At 52.3% G+C, this 14516-nt stretch overlaps 1 protein-coding gene across 1 annotated transcript in view; it reads left to right on the top strand.

Annotated features, from left to right (window-relative positions):
- Nucleotides 1-4419: 4419 nt before the first annotated feature.
- Nucleotides 4420-14516, top strand: part of LOC309978839 (cytokine receptor-like factor 2) — a gene marked incomplete at both ends in the record, with an annotated part of 28748 nt that continues 18651 nt past the window's right edge. Inside the window, 2 exons of the mRNA XM_082865486.1 lie at nt 4420-4486; nt 8681-8999. Coding sequence (XP_082721612.1) covers nt 4420-4486; nt 8681-8999 — 386 coding nt within the window. The remainder of the gene's footprint in view (nt 4487-8680; nt 9000-14516) is intronic.

Raw genomic sequence — 14516 nt, 5'->3', positions numbered from 1 at the left:
GCCCTGGGCTGCTCTTCTTAAATGCCTAGGTTTGTGTTGTTTAGTTTTTATTTTAGTTTTATTTATTTTATTATTGTGATGATTGTTTTTTTTTATTGTGATGATTTTTGACACGCGGCATGTGAGATCTTAGTTCCCTGACAAGGGATCGAACCCGTGCCCCCTGCAGTGGAAGTGCGGAGTCCTAACCCCTAGACTACCGGGGAAGCCCCTATTTTATTATTATTTTTTAAATTGCAATATAGTTGACTACCAATATTGTATGAGTTTCAGGTGTAGAGCAAAGTGATTCGGTTATACATATGTTTTTTTTTCAGATTCATTTCCATTATAGGTTATTACAAGATGCTGAGTCTAGTTCCCTGTGCTATCCAGTAGGTCCTTGTTGGTTATCTATTTTGTATATAGTAGTGTGTATCTGCTAATCCCAAACTCCTGATTTATCCCTCCCCCACCCCCTTTCGCCTTTGGTAACCATACGTTTGTTTTCTACGGCTAGGAGTATTTCTGTTTTGTAAATAAATTCATTTGTATCATTTTTTTAGATTTCACATATAAGTGATGTCATATGGTATTTGTCTTTCTTTTTCTGACTTACTTCACTCAGTATGATCATCTCTAGGTCCATCCATGTTGCTGCAAATGGCATTATTTCATACTTTTTCATGGCTGAGTAATATTCCGTTGTGTATAGGTACCACATCTTCTTTATCCACTCCTCTGTCGATGGGTTGTTTCCATGTCTTGGCTACTGTAAATAGTGCTACAGTGAACATTGGGGTGTGTGTGGACCTTAAACTTTTGCAACTGCTTTTCCTTATGCAGGTAAATCGGGCCACCCCAGGAGCAGGGAGCACCCATCACTAACCTGGCTTCAGGAATTGGCAGACAACTTTATGTGTCTCCTCGTGTAGACTAGGGTTCTACCTGGAAAGTGAGACTTGATCAGAGAAGAAATAAAATGGTAGGATGAGTTCCTGAGGTTTTCCCTGAAGGAATGAGCATGGTGTCCACCATCTCCTTGGCTGCCTAGATGACAGATACAAAGGTGACACTGATTAAGGTGTTCTGGAAACTTCCACCCCGCCCTGACCAGCAAGGCAAAGGAGGATTCGGCCAGGACCAGTGCACTGGAAGAACCCTGGGGCCTCACTTGCATCTCCGGCCCCTGTTTGCCTCTCGACCAAGATTCTTCCGTGCCTTGGTCTCTTCTCAGGTGTGCTGAAGCAAGGAGAAGCTTCTTCCTCTCCCTGGAAGACGCACCGAGACGCAGAACATGTCAGATTGCACAGAGCACACAGAATCCTTTCCTTCTGCCCTCACTCCATGGAGCGTGGTGGGCCTTGCCGTTCCACGTGCTCCCCAGGCCAGCAGCCAGCACGCCCCCATAGCATCTCCTGCACCTTGAAGATCAGCTGACCAGGGTCCTGGGAGCACATCGCTGCTCCGTCATCACATGGCTTCTCCTATGAGCGTCTCTGTGTCTTCTCTTCTTATAATGACACCGGTTATACTGGATTAAAGACCCACCCTCAGAAGCAACCTCAATGTCCATCGACAGACAAATGGATAAAGAAGATGCGGTACGTATATACAAGGGAATATTACCCAGCCAGGAAAAAGAATGCAATGATGCCATTGGCAGCGACATGGATGGACCTAGAGGTGATCATACTAAGTGAAGTCAGACACAGACAAATATCATACGATATCACTTATACACGGAATCTAAAGAAGATGATACAAAGGAACTTATCTACAAAACAGAAGCACACTCCCAGACCTAGAAAACAAACTTACGGGCACCAAAGGGGAAAGGGAGGGGAGGGATGAATTAGGAGTTTGGGATTGACAGATACACACCACTGTACACAAACTAGATAAACAACAGGACCTACTGTACAGCACGGGGAACTCTACTCAATATCTTATATAAAATATAAAAAAACAAGGAATTACCATATAGCACAGGGAACTATTCATATCTTGCAATAACCTATAATGGAAAATAATCTGAAAAAGATATATAGATATAAAGTTTAAGGTCGGTAGACATAAGCAAGACCCGTTCTTAAAAACGTTAAGACTCTTCATCCCAGCCTTCTGCCCTATTTTACAGAAAGAACTGAAAACCCTCATCAGAGATGAAAAGAACAAGAAAATACATCGACCAACATGGCAAGACAGAGTCAAAACCACGTAGCGCATACTTTGGACCGAAGAAAGCCAGGGCAGGACCCAGAGGACAGCGTCCCCTGCCCAGCCCGTTAGGAGAACGTGCTGGACACACAGTCAGAAATCCCCAAACAAAACCAACTGGGACCCACACCCTCCAGGATGCCTGATGGAAAATGTGACCTCCTTACTTTCAGGTCCTGCCTTTGAGCTACATTTCTCTCCAACTTCCTGAGAGGCAGGACTTAAGCCTGCTGCTGGCCCATGACTCTGGGTCCCTTGGAGGGGTCGCTCCTGGGGGACGGCTCGGACACTGCGCAGTGGTCCTGGGCCACCTCTGAGCTGCCCTCATGAGACATTCCGGGGCTCCAGACGTCCCTCCTCGCCCTGGGGCCTCCCGGGTGTTGGACTGTGCACCCCAGGCTCTCAGCTCGGCCTCCCTCACCACTCCCACCCCCGACCACCACGATGCCCAATTCAAACTTCAGTTTCACTTTTGAGCCCAGCGCTCCTGCACCTGGTTTGCAGAGAGCGCTACTGACCCCAGTGACCAAAACTTCTCAATGAAAGCACAAACCCCAGGACACGATGCTAGCCAGCCGGGCTCCTAGCCCAGTGAAGTAAAGAGCTTTCAGCACAGACCTACCCTCCCAAGTTCCGCCCAGCAGGACCTGAGTGCAAAGGCCTTCCTTGTAGCTCAGGATTTGCTGAGTCAGAAGGTGCAGGAAGTCCTGGATGCTTCGGTGGCTGGGTGGGTGGTCACAGCTGCTCTGGCCAATGTCCCCTGGTGTGGGTTTAATTGTCCCCCCGAAGATATACTGAAATCTGACTCCCTGGTACCTGTGACTTTGACAGCACTGGGAAATAGGGTGTTTGCAGATGTAATGAGTTGCGATGAGATCCCTAGGGTGGGTCCTTCATCCGACTGGACCAGCGTCCTTAAAAGAAGAGAAATTCAGGTGCGGATGCGTCTTAGAATTCCAGTGGAAGGACACTGCTGACCTTTACGTCCGGTGTTCCCTCTGCACCCCTCCATGCAAGGGTGGACAGCTCAGACCCCAGGGCGACCCCCCTGAATCTTTCTTGCCCAACTGTCTCGTTGCTGCCCTCCCCTCATTGGAAAGGTCTCTCTAGTTTGGGGATCAGTGAAAATATAGGGTGTTTTTTTAGAGGGTTGCATCTTTTGAAATACTTACCTGTCACCCCTTAATTATTCAACCCCAAAGTCTTCCAGGGGACGCTGAGAACTGGGCTTCTACTGGGAATCGGTCTGTTTCTGATGACACTCACCCCGCCATGGGTAGACCCTGGTCCCTGTGGACGGAGGGCTCAGGGGTTCAGGGTGAAGTTTGGGGGCAGGCGCTCTGGGCAACACCTTCAGGAGGAGCATCATATTTAGGGTGCTCTTGGCCCCAAGAAATGGTAAATGCTGTCAAGCTGTCCGCCAGGGAGCAGGGTGGCATCCTGTCCTGGGGTTTGCGCCTTGATTGGGAAGTTTTGGTCACTAGGGGTCAGTAGCGCTCTCTGCAAACCCGGTCCAGGCGCGCTGGGGTCTGAAGAGCGGCGGGCAGTGAAGGGGGCCTCCCTCGTCACAGGACTCAGAAACCCATCTTTGGCAAAGCAGGGGCGGTGCCCCGTCGTGGATGGCTCGGCGTAAGCAGTGGGGGATTGGGAAGTGCCCCTGCCTCGTGGGAGAGGTACCACTGGGCACAGGGGTCATGCTGGACCGGTGGGCTTCTCAGAAGCCCCCAGATTCTCTTTCGAATGCAGAAACGATTCTTCCCGGGGATGCTCTGTGATGCAACCCAGGAGAGAAATCGTTGGCCGTTCCGTTTTCGGGTTTCCAACCTCAGCCGGATGCCACGCCGCAAGGGGCTGGTTTGTGACAACCTGAGGGCCCGGACGGAAGCTCTCGCCCAAATCTGGAGCCCGGGAGAGGCCACCGGGCCCAGCCAAGGAGGCCTCCTTCTTTCATTTGCATTTTTTCTTCCACACCAGGCACTACCTCACCTGCAGGGGGGCTGCAGAACAGGCTCGGTAACAGTTTTGGGTTTTTTGTTTTTTTAATTTAAATAGGAGAATAGCATGCTTATCTCCCGGGCTTATCTCCATTGTTGCTGCAGTTTCGGAAACTCCCTCCCAGCCCCCTGGGCTGCGTGGAGCTGCTGTTCTGGAAAAGCAGGTAACCCGTGGGCAGAGATCAGATGCGCGAGAGATTGCGGGGTGACGGGGGAGGGGTTCACAATGGAGAGAGCGCCCCGCACCCCTCAACAGTGCGAAGCTCTGAGAGGCGCGGTGACGGCCTCGGCAGGTGCGCGGCTGTGTCGAGGGGTCTGCGTGGCCCTTCGCTCTGTGCCCTCCGGCTGCGCCCCGCCCCCAGCTCACACACCCGCGGCCTCTTTTTATCACTGGGCTGTGATAAGGTGTTTGTTGTTGGCTTCCTCTTGTGTTTCTTGTTTTTGAATCTTGTCGCGGGAGAAGGAACAAAGATAAATTTTCAGCCTTCTTGCACTTTCGATCCTGCGTCTGCTGGGCACAGGCAGCTTTAGGGTTACCCGATTTCTGACGATGCCCGGGCTCACTCCAGAGACCACCCCCCCGATCACCTCAGATATCCATCCCTCACCCCAGAGACCCTCAGGCTCACCCCACATTTCTATCAGTCACCCCAGGGGTTCCCCCATTCACCTCAAATTTCCATCCCTTATCCACAGTCCCTGAGGCTTGCTGACAACTTCCAGGATGGGAGAGATGGAGCTTTTCTACAGGGAGAGGGCTGTGTCAGCAACTCAGCGTTAGTCTCTGCTTGAAAAACCTCCTCGGTCTAGAGCCTGGGGTAGGGATGCTGCCGACACCCACTGTGGGTGGAAAATAAAACTGTATTCTCCACAAGGTGCTGAGGTCTAAGCGGAATTTAGAGACCACCACTCACTTTGCCCTCAATCCTTCTTTCCCTCCATCCCCTAAACCCTTTAGGACCTCCCTTTTCCGGGGGACCAGCAGAGCAGGGATCGAGGGGACCCGGGACCAGAAGTGTCAGCATCCCACGGGGCAGGTTAAAAACGCAGAGCCTCAGGTCCCAGCCAGATCCACTGCTCGGAACCTGCATTTTCCCCAGACCTCCTCTCTGCGTGATTCGTATGCACCTCACTGTTTGAGAATCTCTGCTTATCCCAAATTAGCTTTGGCGTCTCCTGAATTCTGCATTTCCTGCCCAGCTTCTTCGCAGAGTTTCTCTTTCTGTGAAACCAAAGCGGAGGGTAGATTCCTCTGTCCTAGACGTGGCTGCAGAGACGCACTCTGTTGTTTCATGATCCCCGGTGGTGGAGTATTAACTACTTACTGTGTTCCCCGAGAGGGCTGCTCTGTGGGATTTCAAGGTCCTTCCTGGGGAACAGTGAAACGCTTCTGAGATGTGGACAAAGCATTGACAGAGAATGTCAGGGACTGCTCTGTTTGCTCACTAAAAAAGAAAAATAATAATCGGAGGGGGCAAAACCAGAAAAATCCATGTCTCCCTTTGCCAGACACACGTATTGGGTTCTTTGGATGAACACAGCTAAGCAGCGTACACACCCTTAATTGCGTTTTCCACCCGGGGTGCTTCCATGTAAATGAAATGGACGAGAGAGCTGGCAGCCCACGTACCCGAAGCCACAGGGATGCGGGTACCAGGGCTGCAGGCGTTTTGGGTGAGGGGGCAGAAATACATCAGCAGCAAGTTCAGTGTGATTGCCCCCATTTTCCACCTGCCATGCTATCTAAGGCACAATCTGGAGATGCAAAGGTCACGTTTTCTCCCCCAGTCTCGGGGCATCATTGCACGCCCCCCCCCCCCCCCCGTGAAGGAATCAAGGGATCACTTGATCCCAAGGTAATTTCTGCAGCCTTTCTAGGCGCTTAACTCTGGTTAAGAACCGTGGCGTTTCATGGTTCATACCTGCTTAGATGCACCTGGGTCGTGGGCTCCAAGGAGCTCGAAGGAGCTTGCAGCTGCCGGGCCCTGCAAACAGTCCCAGGACCAAGCTGGGGAGGGCTGTGTGTGTGTGTTGGGGGCGGGGGTAGTAGGAACACAGCCTCCCAACTTTTCCAAACCAGGAGAGCAAAAGTTTGTGGGGCCGCCCCGAGATTCCAGAAAGCCCTTTCTGAGCCCGTCGATTAAGTTCTCCGTGTGCTTCCAAAGGTTACAAAAGCGGGTTTCACTAAGTCAGCCTCGGGGGGCGATCCCCTGGAGGGCTGTTTCTTGGGGTAAGATAGCCATTTTCAGGGTAAAGAGTTTCAGTGTCAGGAGGCTGACACACAGTTTACAGTTATTGCATCTTCGGCTGTAATTTCAATCACTTCTATACACGAAAGTTGAAATGTATTCCGAAGCGTGTCTCCTGATCTTTTGGAGGAAGGGCTTACAGGTTTTATTTTTATTTTTTTTCGTGCCCACTTATAATGCTGATAAAGTAGGCGAGAAGGCAAAGGGCCAAGACGTCTCTGTGGCCACTGGGAACTTGCTTAATGCTGAGAGAGGAATATCATGGGTGTTGGCTGCCACGTCAGGGAGAAGGAAGGACCCACATAAGGATCAAAACAACAGCGGAGACAAGATGTGATTTCCTGGGAAAAGGAATGTTCGTTTTCATGCATTTCAGAGCATCAAACTGCTCGCTTGCCAGGGGCAGGTCCAAGCAGTGAACATGCGACAGGAAAGCAAACGTGAATTTGGAACAGAGCAAGGGAGCACAAGCAGGGGCTCATTTCGAAACGCTGACCGATTCCCAAATATCCCAGCGTCCGGGAATGAGGCCTGAAACGCTGATGGACAGGCTGCTGGGTACGGCTCTGGTGCACCTTTCCACAGACCGGCTCGCTGCTCTGCACTTTCACACATGCTCCTGGCACGTGTGCCCTGACACAGAGATGCGTGACTACCATTGACCCCTGGCTCCTCCCATCATGGGCCAGTGAGTCAGGACCGTCGGTGGTAGGGATATTCATAGACGACACACCACTGGGCTGGCTAGTGACCCCAGAGTTAGACACGGCTGTGACTGGAAGGTAGTCAACACATCCCACACACGCACGCCCACAAAGGCATCCCCGCCCAGCTCCCTGCGGCCAATCCCGAAACACATTTGCCACAAAAGGGAAGCAGGAGCCACGAAAAGTGGGAGTGGAAAGATACCGTGGCTGAATGTGGCTTAATGTCACACAGAGCTCAATGCCAAATAAGGGGCGATTGTACCTCAGGCGTGAGCTATAAAGTCACTTTTCCGCTGTTTTACAAACGTCAGAGACTTCAGGGTTGCCGGCTTTTCCTACTGTTGGCCCTTCCTTCCAACGTTGGGTCCTTCCTCTAAAAGAAAACTCTTTTTATATTTCAGAGGCAGAACGTATACTTGTAAAAATTTATTTTTAATTGTGATAAAAACACACAACATAAAATTTCCCATCTTAACCATTTTTACAGGCGCAGTTCAGGGGCACCAAGTACATTCACCTTGTGTAACCATCCCCACCGTCCGTCTCCAGAACTTGTTCATCTTCCCAAACTGAGACTCTGTCCCCATAAAACACTCACTCCCCATCACCCTCCCCCAGCTCCTGGACCCACCATCTACTTTCTCTTTTTAAATTTATTTATTTATGTTTGGCTGCGTTGGGTCTTCGTTGCTGCGCACGGGCTTTCTCTAGCTGCGGCGAGCGGGGGCTACTCTTCCTTGCGGTGCGCGGGCTTCTCACTGCGGTGGCTTCTCTTGTTGCAGAGCATGGACTCTAGGTGTGTGGGCTTCAGTAGTTGTGGTGCGCGGGCTTCAGTAGTTGTGGTGCACGGGCTCTAGAGCACAGGCTCAGTAGTTGTGGCGCATGGGGGCTTAGTTGCTGGGATCTTCCCGGATCAGGGCTCAAACCCGTGTCCCCTGCATTGGCAGGCAGATTCTTAACCACTGCGCCACCAGGGAAGCCCAGAATAAAGGATTAAGACATTTTTGTGTGTGTGTGGTACGCGGGCCTCTCACTGCTGCGGCCTCTCCCGTTGCAGAGCACAGGCTCCGGACGCGCAGGCTCAGCGGCCATGGCTCACGGGCCCAGCCGCTCCGCGGCATGTGGGATCCTCCCGGACCGGGGCATAAACCCGCGTCCCCTGCATCGGCAGGCGGACTCCCAACCACTGCGCCACCAGGGAAGCCCAAGACATTTTTAAGAAGAAAACAATGGGGAGAGGTAGAGGAGTACCGTCCTGAATAACAAGATTAGGGTTATGAAGAGGCAAACACACTAACAGAACAGAAACACGTTCTTATGTAAACGGAAGCTCTGTTTATGGCAGAGAGGGCCACACGGTGGGGAAAGGGTGGGTGCAACAGTAGAAGGTAGTAGAGAACGGGGCATCCATAAGGAAAAAATAAATAAAATTAAATCTCTGTGATCGTGAGCACGCAGCCCCCAGACCTCCTGGCAGCTGAGGATTGATGACGTGAACCCCTGTGACCCTGTCCTGGTCCCTCACCGTCAGGCAATCAGAGAACTGTGCAGGAGCGCATCGCGCATCCTGGGACACGCCCACCGTGCTTCGCCTTTCCAAATGCCTCGCCGCAGCCCTTCGGGGAGGTCGGGTTTTTGAGCACCAGCCCTGCTCTCCTTGCCGGGCCCTGCAGTAAGGCTGCACTTGCCTTCGCCACGGGGGTGAAGGAGACCGGCTTTGCTGCCCGCAGGGCCCGAGCCCGGCTCCGTGAAGCCGGGGAAGGGGAAATCAAAGCCAGGACACCAGACCCTCAGGTCTCCGTTCGTGTAAAATGCGCGCAGCGCAAGACTGACCCTCTCTACCATTTCAGGTAAACAGCTCAGAAGCCTTTAGGACTTTCACAGAGCTGTGCAAACATCACCTCTATCAAACCTTCTCATCCCCCCCCCCCCCCCCCCGAGCAGACCCCGCCCCCATGAAAAGTCTCTCCCCCTCCCCCAGCCCCCGACAGCCATGGGTCTCCTTTCTTGTCTCTGGGGATCGGCCCGTTCCGGACGTTTCCTACCAACGGAATCACACACTGTGTGTCCTTCTGCGCCCGCTTCTCTCCCTGAGCATCGTGTGTTCAAGGTCCGTCCACGCGGTAGCCTGTGTCAGGGCTTCGCTCCTTTTCACAGACAAAGTTATCCTGTTTAGAGGCATCCACACCTGAGAAGGTGGAGGTCCCTTTCCAAGGACCCAGGCTGGGTTCTGGTCCTCTCAGACTGTTTAGTTCATCCAGTATCGCCCTATAAAGGATCCATTCCTTTAGGAACACGGGAAAAGTCCTACAGAGATGGACCGTGGGGTCGGTGATGCCCAGGGTATTAAGTGCTGGCCTTGCCCCGTCCTTGGAACAACCGTGCCAGCACAGGGGTATTTGGTGCCCGAGGAAGAGCCTTCAAGGGCTCCCGAGGCCAGGCACGGCCCCGATGACACCCCTGTGCTCAGGGTCAGAGATGGGCCCACAGGTCAGAGATGTAGTGCGGTCTCTAAGCCTGTGGCTGAGGGGTGAAAGGACTAAGAAGGAAACTGTGACCCCAGATTGCAGAGCCCTGGACATTAACCACTCAGTCTCTGGCAAACTGGGGGTGATGCGTTACCATCCCTGGAGAATTACTCCACATCCAAGGCAAGGCTTAGAACCCCAAATCTAGACAGCATCCCAGAGAAAAGGTCCTGGACTTTGTCGGTCACCCCTCCACACCTGCAGCCCCTCTTTCTCTTTGCTAGTTCTTCTCCTGGCTAACCCAGAACTCTAAAGGTTATGCCTATACAGGGGCTTCCCTGGTGGCGCAGCGATTGGGAATCCGCCTGCCAGTGCAGGGGACACAGGTTCGAGTCCTGGTCCAGGAAGCTCCCACATGCTGTGGAGCAACTAAGCACATGTGTGCCACACGTGAGCCAGCGTGCCACAACTACTGAAGCGCACGCGCCTAGAGCCCGTGCTCCGCAGCAAGAGAAGCCCCCGCAATGAGAAGCCCGCGCACCGCAACGACGAGTAGACCCCGCTCCCCGCAACTAGAGAAAGCCCGCGCGCAGCAACAGAGACTCAACACAGCCAAAAATAAAAATAAAATAAATATATATATGTATTTTAAAAGAGCATGCATAAAAAAAAAATAAATAAAAAAATAAATAAAAGAGCATGCATATACAGGCTTTTTGGGGAAGCATGACAGCTGATTCCCTTTTTCCGGTGCTCCAGGCGAGCTGTGCTGGCTGCTCAAGCCCACTTCAGGCCATGACACTGGGTTGGTGGGTCCAGGAGCTGGTGTGGATTCTTCGGTCTTGCTGGGTGTCCATCCTCCTCCTAACATCTGCTTCCGCCTTGTGCCTTACCCAGGCTCCTCCAGGCAAAGGGGCTCCCAGACTTCCTGGAGAATCCTCGACCCAGGCCTGTGAAGGAGATTTGAATATGCCACACCCCAAATAGGCCACTTTGGTATCAAGATGATTTTAACCTGAAGACAGTTGAAATTCAACAGATGCGGGGGGAAAAAAAAAACCTCTTCCTGGAGCTTCCCTGTCTGAACAAAAGCAGCAGTTTCTGAGAAATAGGGCTCCGCAAATTTCCCTTCAGGGAGGATCTGCTCCCAGAAGGGAAAAGGTAATCAAATCCACCCCCAGCCCCTTCTCCAGGGGAGTTTATGGCCAGGAAGGAGGTGGAAAGAGCGCTCATACCTGTGCACACAAACATCAGCCCACATTTTCTGATCTCCTGTTCGTTCACCTGAAAACCCACTTATCTTTTCAAAAGACGTTTGTTTTCCCCTAAGTGTCCCTTCTCCGCCTCCCCATAACCTGCTAAGTTAGGCACATAAACCCCAAATTCTAACCATCCCTTTGAGTTACTGATCATTGAGTTTCTCCCCCACGTATGCACGCTGCACGTGTAACTTCTGCTTTCTTCTTCCCTCTTCGCCTATCTTCTGTCAGTTTAATTTGCAGGGGCCTAGGGAAAGAACCTAAGAGGATAGAGGAAAAAGATTTTTTTTTCCTCCCTTCCCCTACAGTTTCACCTTCCCCCACTCGGATGTTTCCATCCCTGTAAGAGTCAATCCTCTCTCTTAGCCCAGAATCCTATAGAACCCTGTGCTCCGCCAGCGCCTGCCCCTCCTGTCCCCCTCCCTGTGATGGATTTATTCCCTTTCCCGTATTGCTGTTCAGCCACGTGAATGACCTCTATGGAGGGTCACCCAGCATCTTGAACCTGAGGGCTCATTGCCAGGACATCAGGCTACCGAAGCGTCTAGGAGCTCATGAGAGAATGAGGCTCGTTTAACCTGGAAACCAAGGTAGCGTTGGCCATCCTCAGTTATCTGAACAGGGCGCACACAGAGATGGGTTTTCTGTGTGGTCAGAGGACAGGCTGGGTCGGGGGAACAGGTGGACTTTCTGTGCATTGCAGCCATTCGGACACGAGATGGAATGTTCTGTCCATAACAAGCTTGGTGCCCCTACCAGACTTAGGGTGACGTCTGTATGAGTTTCCTGGTACAACCGTAACAAACACCACAGATGGCAAGCGGGTTGGGGGGGATTGGCGGGGGGGGGGGCTTACTGTCTGACAGTTCTGGACGCCGGAAGTGCCAAATCAAAGTGTCAGCAGGGTGGGTTCCTTTTGAGGGCCGTGAGGGTAAATCTTTTCAACGTCCTCTCTGCTAATTCTAGGAGCCTCGGGGGTTTCTTGACTTGTAGATGGCCATCTTCTCCCTGTGTCTTTACATGCTCCTCCCTTTGTATGTTTGTTGGCATGCCCAAGGTCCCGTTTTAGCAGGACACAAGTCATATTGGATCAGGGCCTACTCAAAATTTCATCTTAACTTGATCATCTGCAAAGACCCTGTTTCCGAATAAGGTCATAGGCATAGGTTCTGGGGGTTAGAGCTTCGATATGTATTTAGGGGGAAATTCAATCCACAATAACATCTTTCAGGGACCTTGAGAACCCAGACTGGATGATTCTTCCATGATTCTACCCACACGTCTGTCCATTCATCATTCACCCATCCAGCCAGCCAGCCAGCCAGCCAGCCACCCATTCATCCACCCATATGTTCCTCCATTTGTCCCTCTGTCAGCTTTCAGGATTATACACTTTCTGCGTGTCAGACACAGGGTGGACACCATATGCACCCGGGATGTGTAGACACAGACCAACAGAGTCCTACTAAGCCCATCATCATTGCACGACTATGCCAACACGTTACATTTAATTAGGCCTCCACTTAGCTAGTGTTGAACTCGTAATTTCATTTATGAGACTTTATCACATCACACATAAAGACCTTTTCCTTAGCCGAATTGTATTTCCTCGTTCTAGGAGAAGTCCAGGAGAACTGCTCTGGTTCCCCCATTTTTGCCCATGTCATTGGTCACTTCCTCCACCCCTTCCTGGTATTTCTGTGCGAAGCCAGGCTGGGTTTGGGGATAGGTGGGATGGAGCAGGGCAAGACAGGAGGCTGGGATGGGCTACAAAAACGTCAGCTCTTCCAAGACTCACTTGTTTATGAAGGGAACGTTGCTCAGCAGAGGCAGGCCCTTGTACTCAACGTTGTAACTCTCTGACCAAGAACACACCATGCCGTTAAGAAGTGAGTTTTCTTTGGCTTGTGATATAAGTAAGCATTGTGCACTGGTCCATGCTCTACACCGATGGTGTCTGCTGGCCCGTCCTCAGACTGAGCTGTTAACGTAACCACATGCGGACAAGGCATCCTTCTCCCAGATCCAGAGGCGTAGGCCCCCTGAGTTCCACTCACGCCCCCTCCGAAGCCAATCCCTCCGTTTCCAAGGTTCTGGATCAGTACAGCTGCCCATCTTCAAATCTCTCCTCAAACAAATGAAATAGCAAAGAGCTTCCCACACGGTTCTGTGCTGTAAAAATGCCGCTGTGCTACGTTCATCGCTCCCAGGCCTCTGCTGTCTGCTGAGCGGGGAAACCCTTCTGTCATGCAATAGTTCTCAATACACAGTAAACCCCGACACGCTTTCGCTGAGATTAATCTGAGAGCAAAGCGCGCAGCTCACGGCTTTCGCTGCCCGCCCCCGTGCCTTTTTGACATTACATCCAGCAGCGCCGGGCAGATTCAGGAACAGACCGGTGCGGGAGTAGAGGTGAGAGGTCGTGTCACGCTGCACATTCTGACACGATTCGGTGTGGCAGAAGCTGGACATTTAAGGCTGGTGGGACCAACACTGTGGTTCACTATCGTTGCTGCGAACCCATCGTATCTTGACTTCATGTGAGAAAGAACTGTCTTTTATGGAAATCACGTGGAACCTGATCAGACAGAGATCGCTATTGTGGAGAAATCTGGATGGGTGTGAATTCTTTCCAGCTCCTCCCAAGGGGCTTCGTTGTCGCTTGAGTCTGGGCTGGCCCGTGGCTTGCTTTGGCCAATCAAAGATAGCGGAAGTGACCGGACCTTGGGGAACGTTCCATGCAGTCAAGTCTTCCGGTCAGGGAAGGGACCAGTCAGGCTGTCAGCTACTACTCAGTCCAGAGGCCAGGTGTGTGAGCAAAGCTTCTAGAACATTCCCACTCAATCAATCCTCCCGTTGACGATGGATCCAGCCGACACCGAAGCTTCTGAGCATCTGAGTCCCAACCAGTCTGTGAATCGGGAGACATGACAAGCTGCTGTCCATGGGCGCCTCTAAGCTTTGGGGTGTTTTGTGCTACCTCCACAGGTCACCCAAATCGTTCCCACACGCAGGGGGAGTGGGCAGAACAGAAGAAAGCACAGAAACACTGACGTTTCCAGCTCCATTCACACCCACGTCTTATAACCTCCCTCCTCTTTGCTTTTCTCGCTTGCTGACTCACCCTGCACCTCTGATACGGAGAAGAGCGCACGGCACAGTACCCGTTTGTGGCTTTGAGCGCAGAGGGCGGACAGTGGGAAGGAGATGGCATGCGGTTTGATGTGTCATCTCCACGAGACATGGCCGTGGCCTCCGAGATTCACGTGCAGTTTGTTTCCATTCTGGAATCCAGAAGGGAGGGGACGGCTCGCCTGCCCATGTTCTCCCCCCCGCCCCCCCGCCCAGGTTTATGCGCCCGCGAAGGGCAGGACCAGAGAACGTAAAACCTTCCCGCGCAGTTCACCGAGGTGGCACAACCCCGGCCATCACGCTTTTCCCACCGGGTCGCCCTTCTCGGAGCGGTCCAGCGTCTCAGAGCCGTCAAAACATGGGGTGACAGCCTGTCGCAGTTTTCCAGGGAGTGCGAGAGAGCACCGCGGCTTCCCAGCCTCTCTTTGTGCCTCTTTGGTCCTCCCGAAGGGCAAACACTCTTTCACGTCATTGACCCGGGGAGCTGTGAGAACCCATCTTCGGGGAC

This window comes from Leucopleurus acutus (assembly GCF_964270905.1).
Source record: "Leucopleurus acutus genome assembly, chromosome: Y".
NCBI classification, from domain to species: Eukaryota; Metazoa; Chordata; class Mammalia; order Artiodactyla; family Delphinidae; genus Leucopleurus; species Leucopleurus acutus.
The sequence above is the reverse complement of the archived record's forward strand: the minus strand, read 5'-3'. Positions and strand labels throughout refer to the sequence as shown.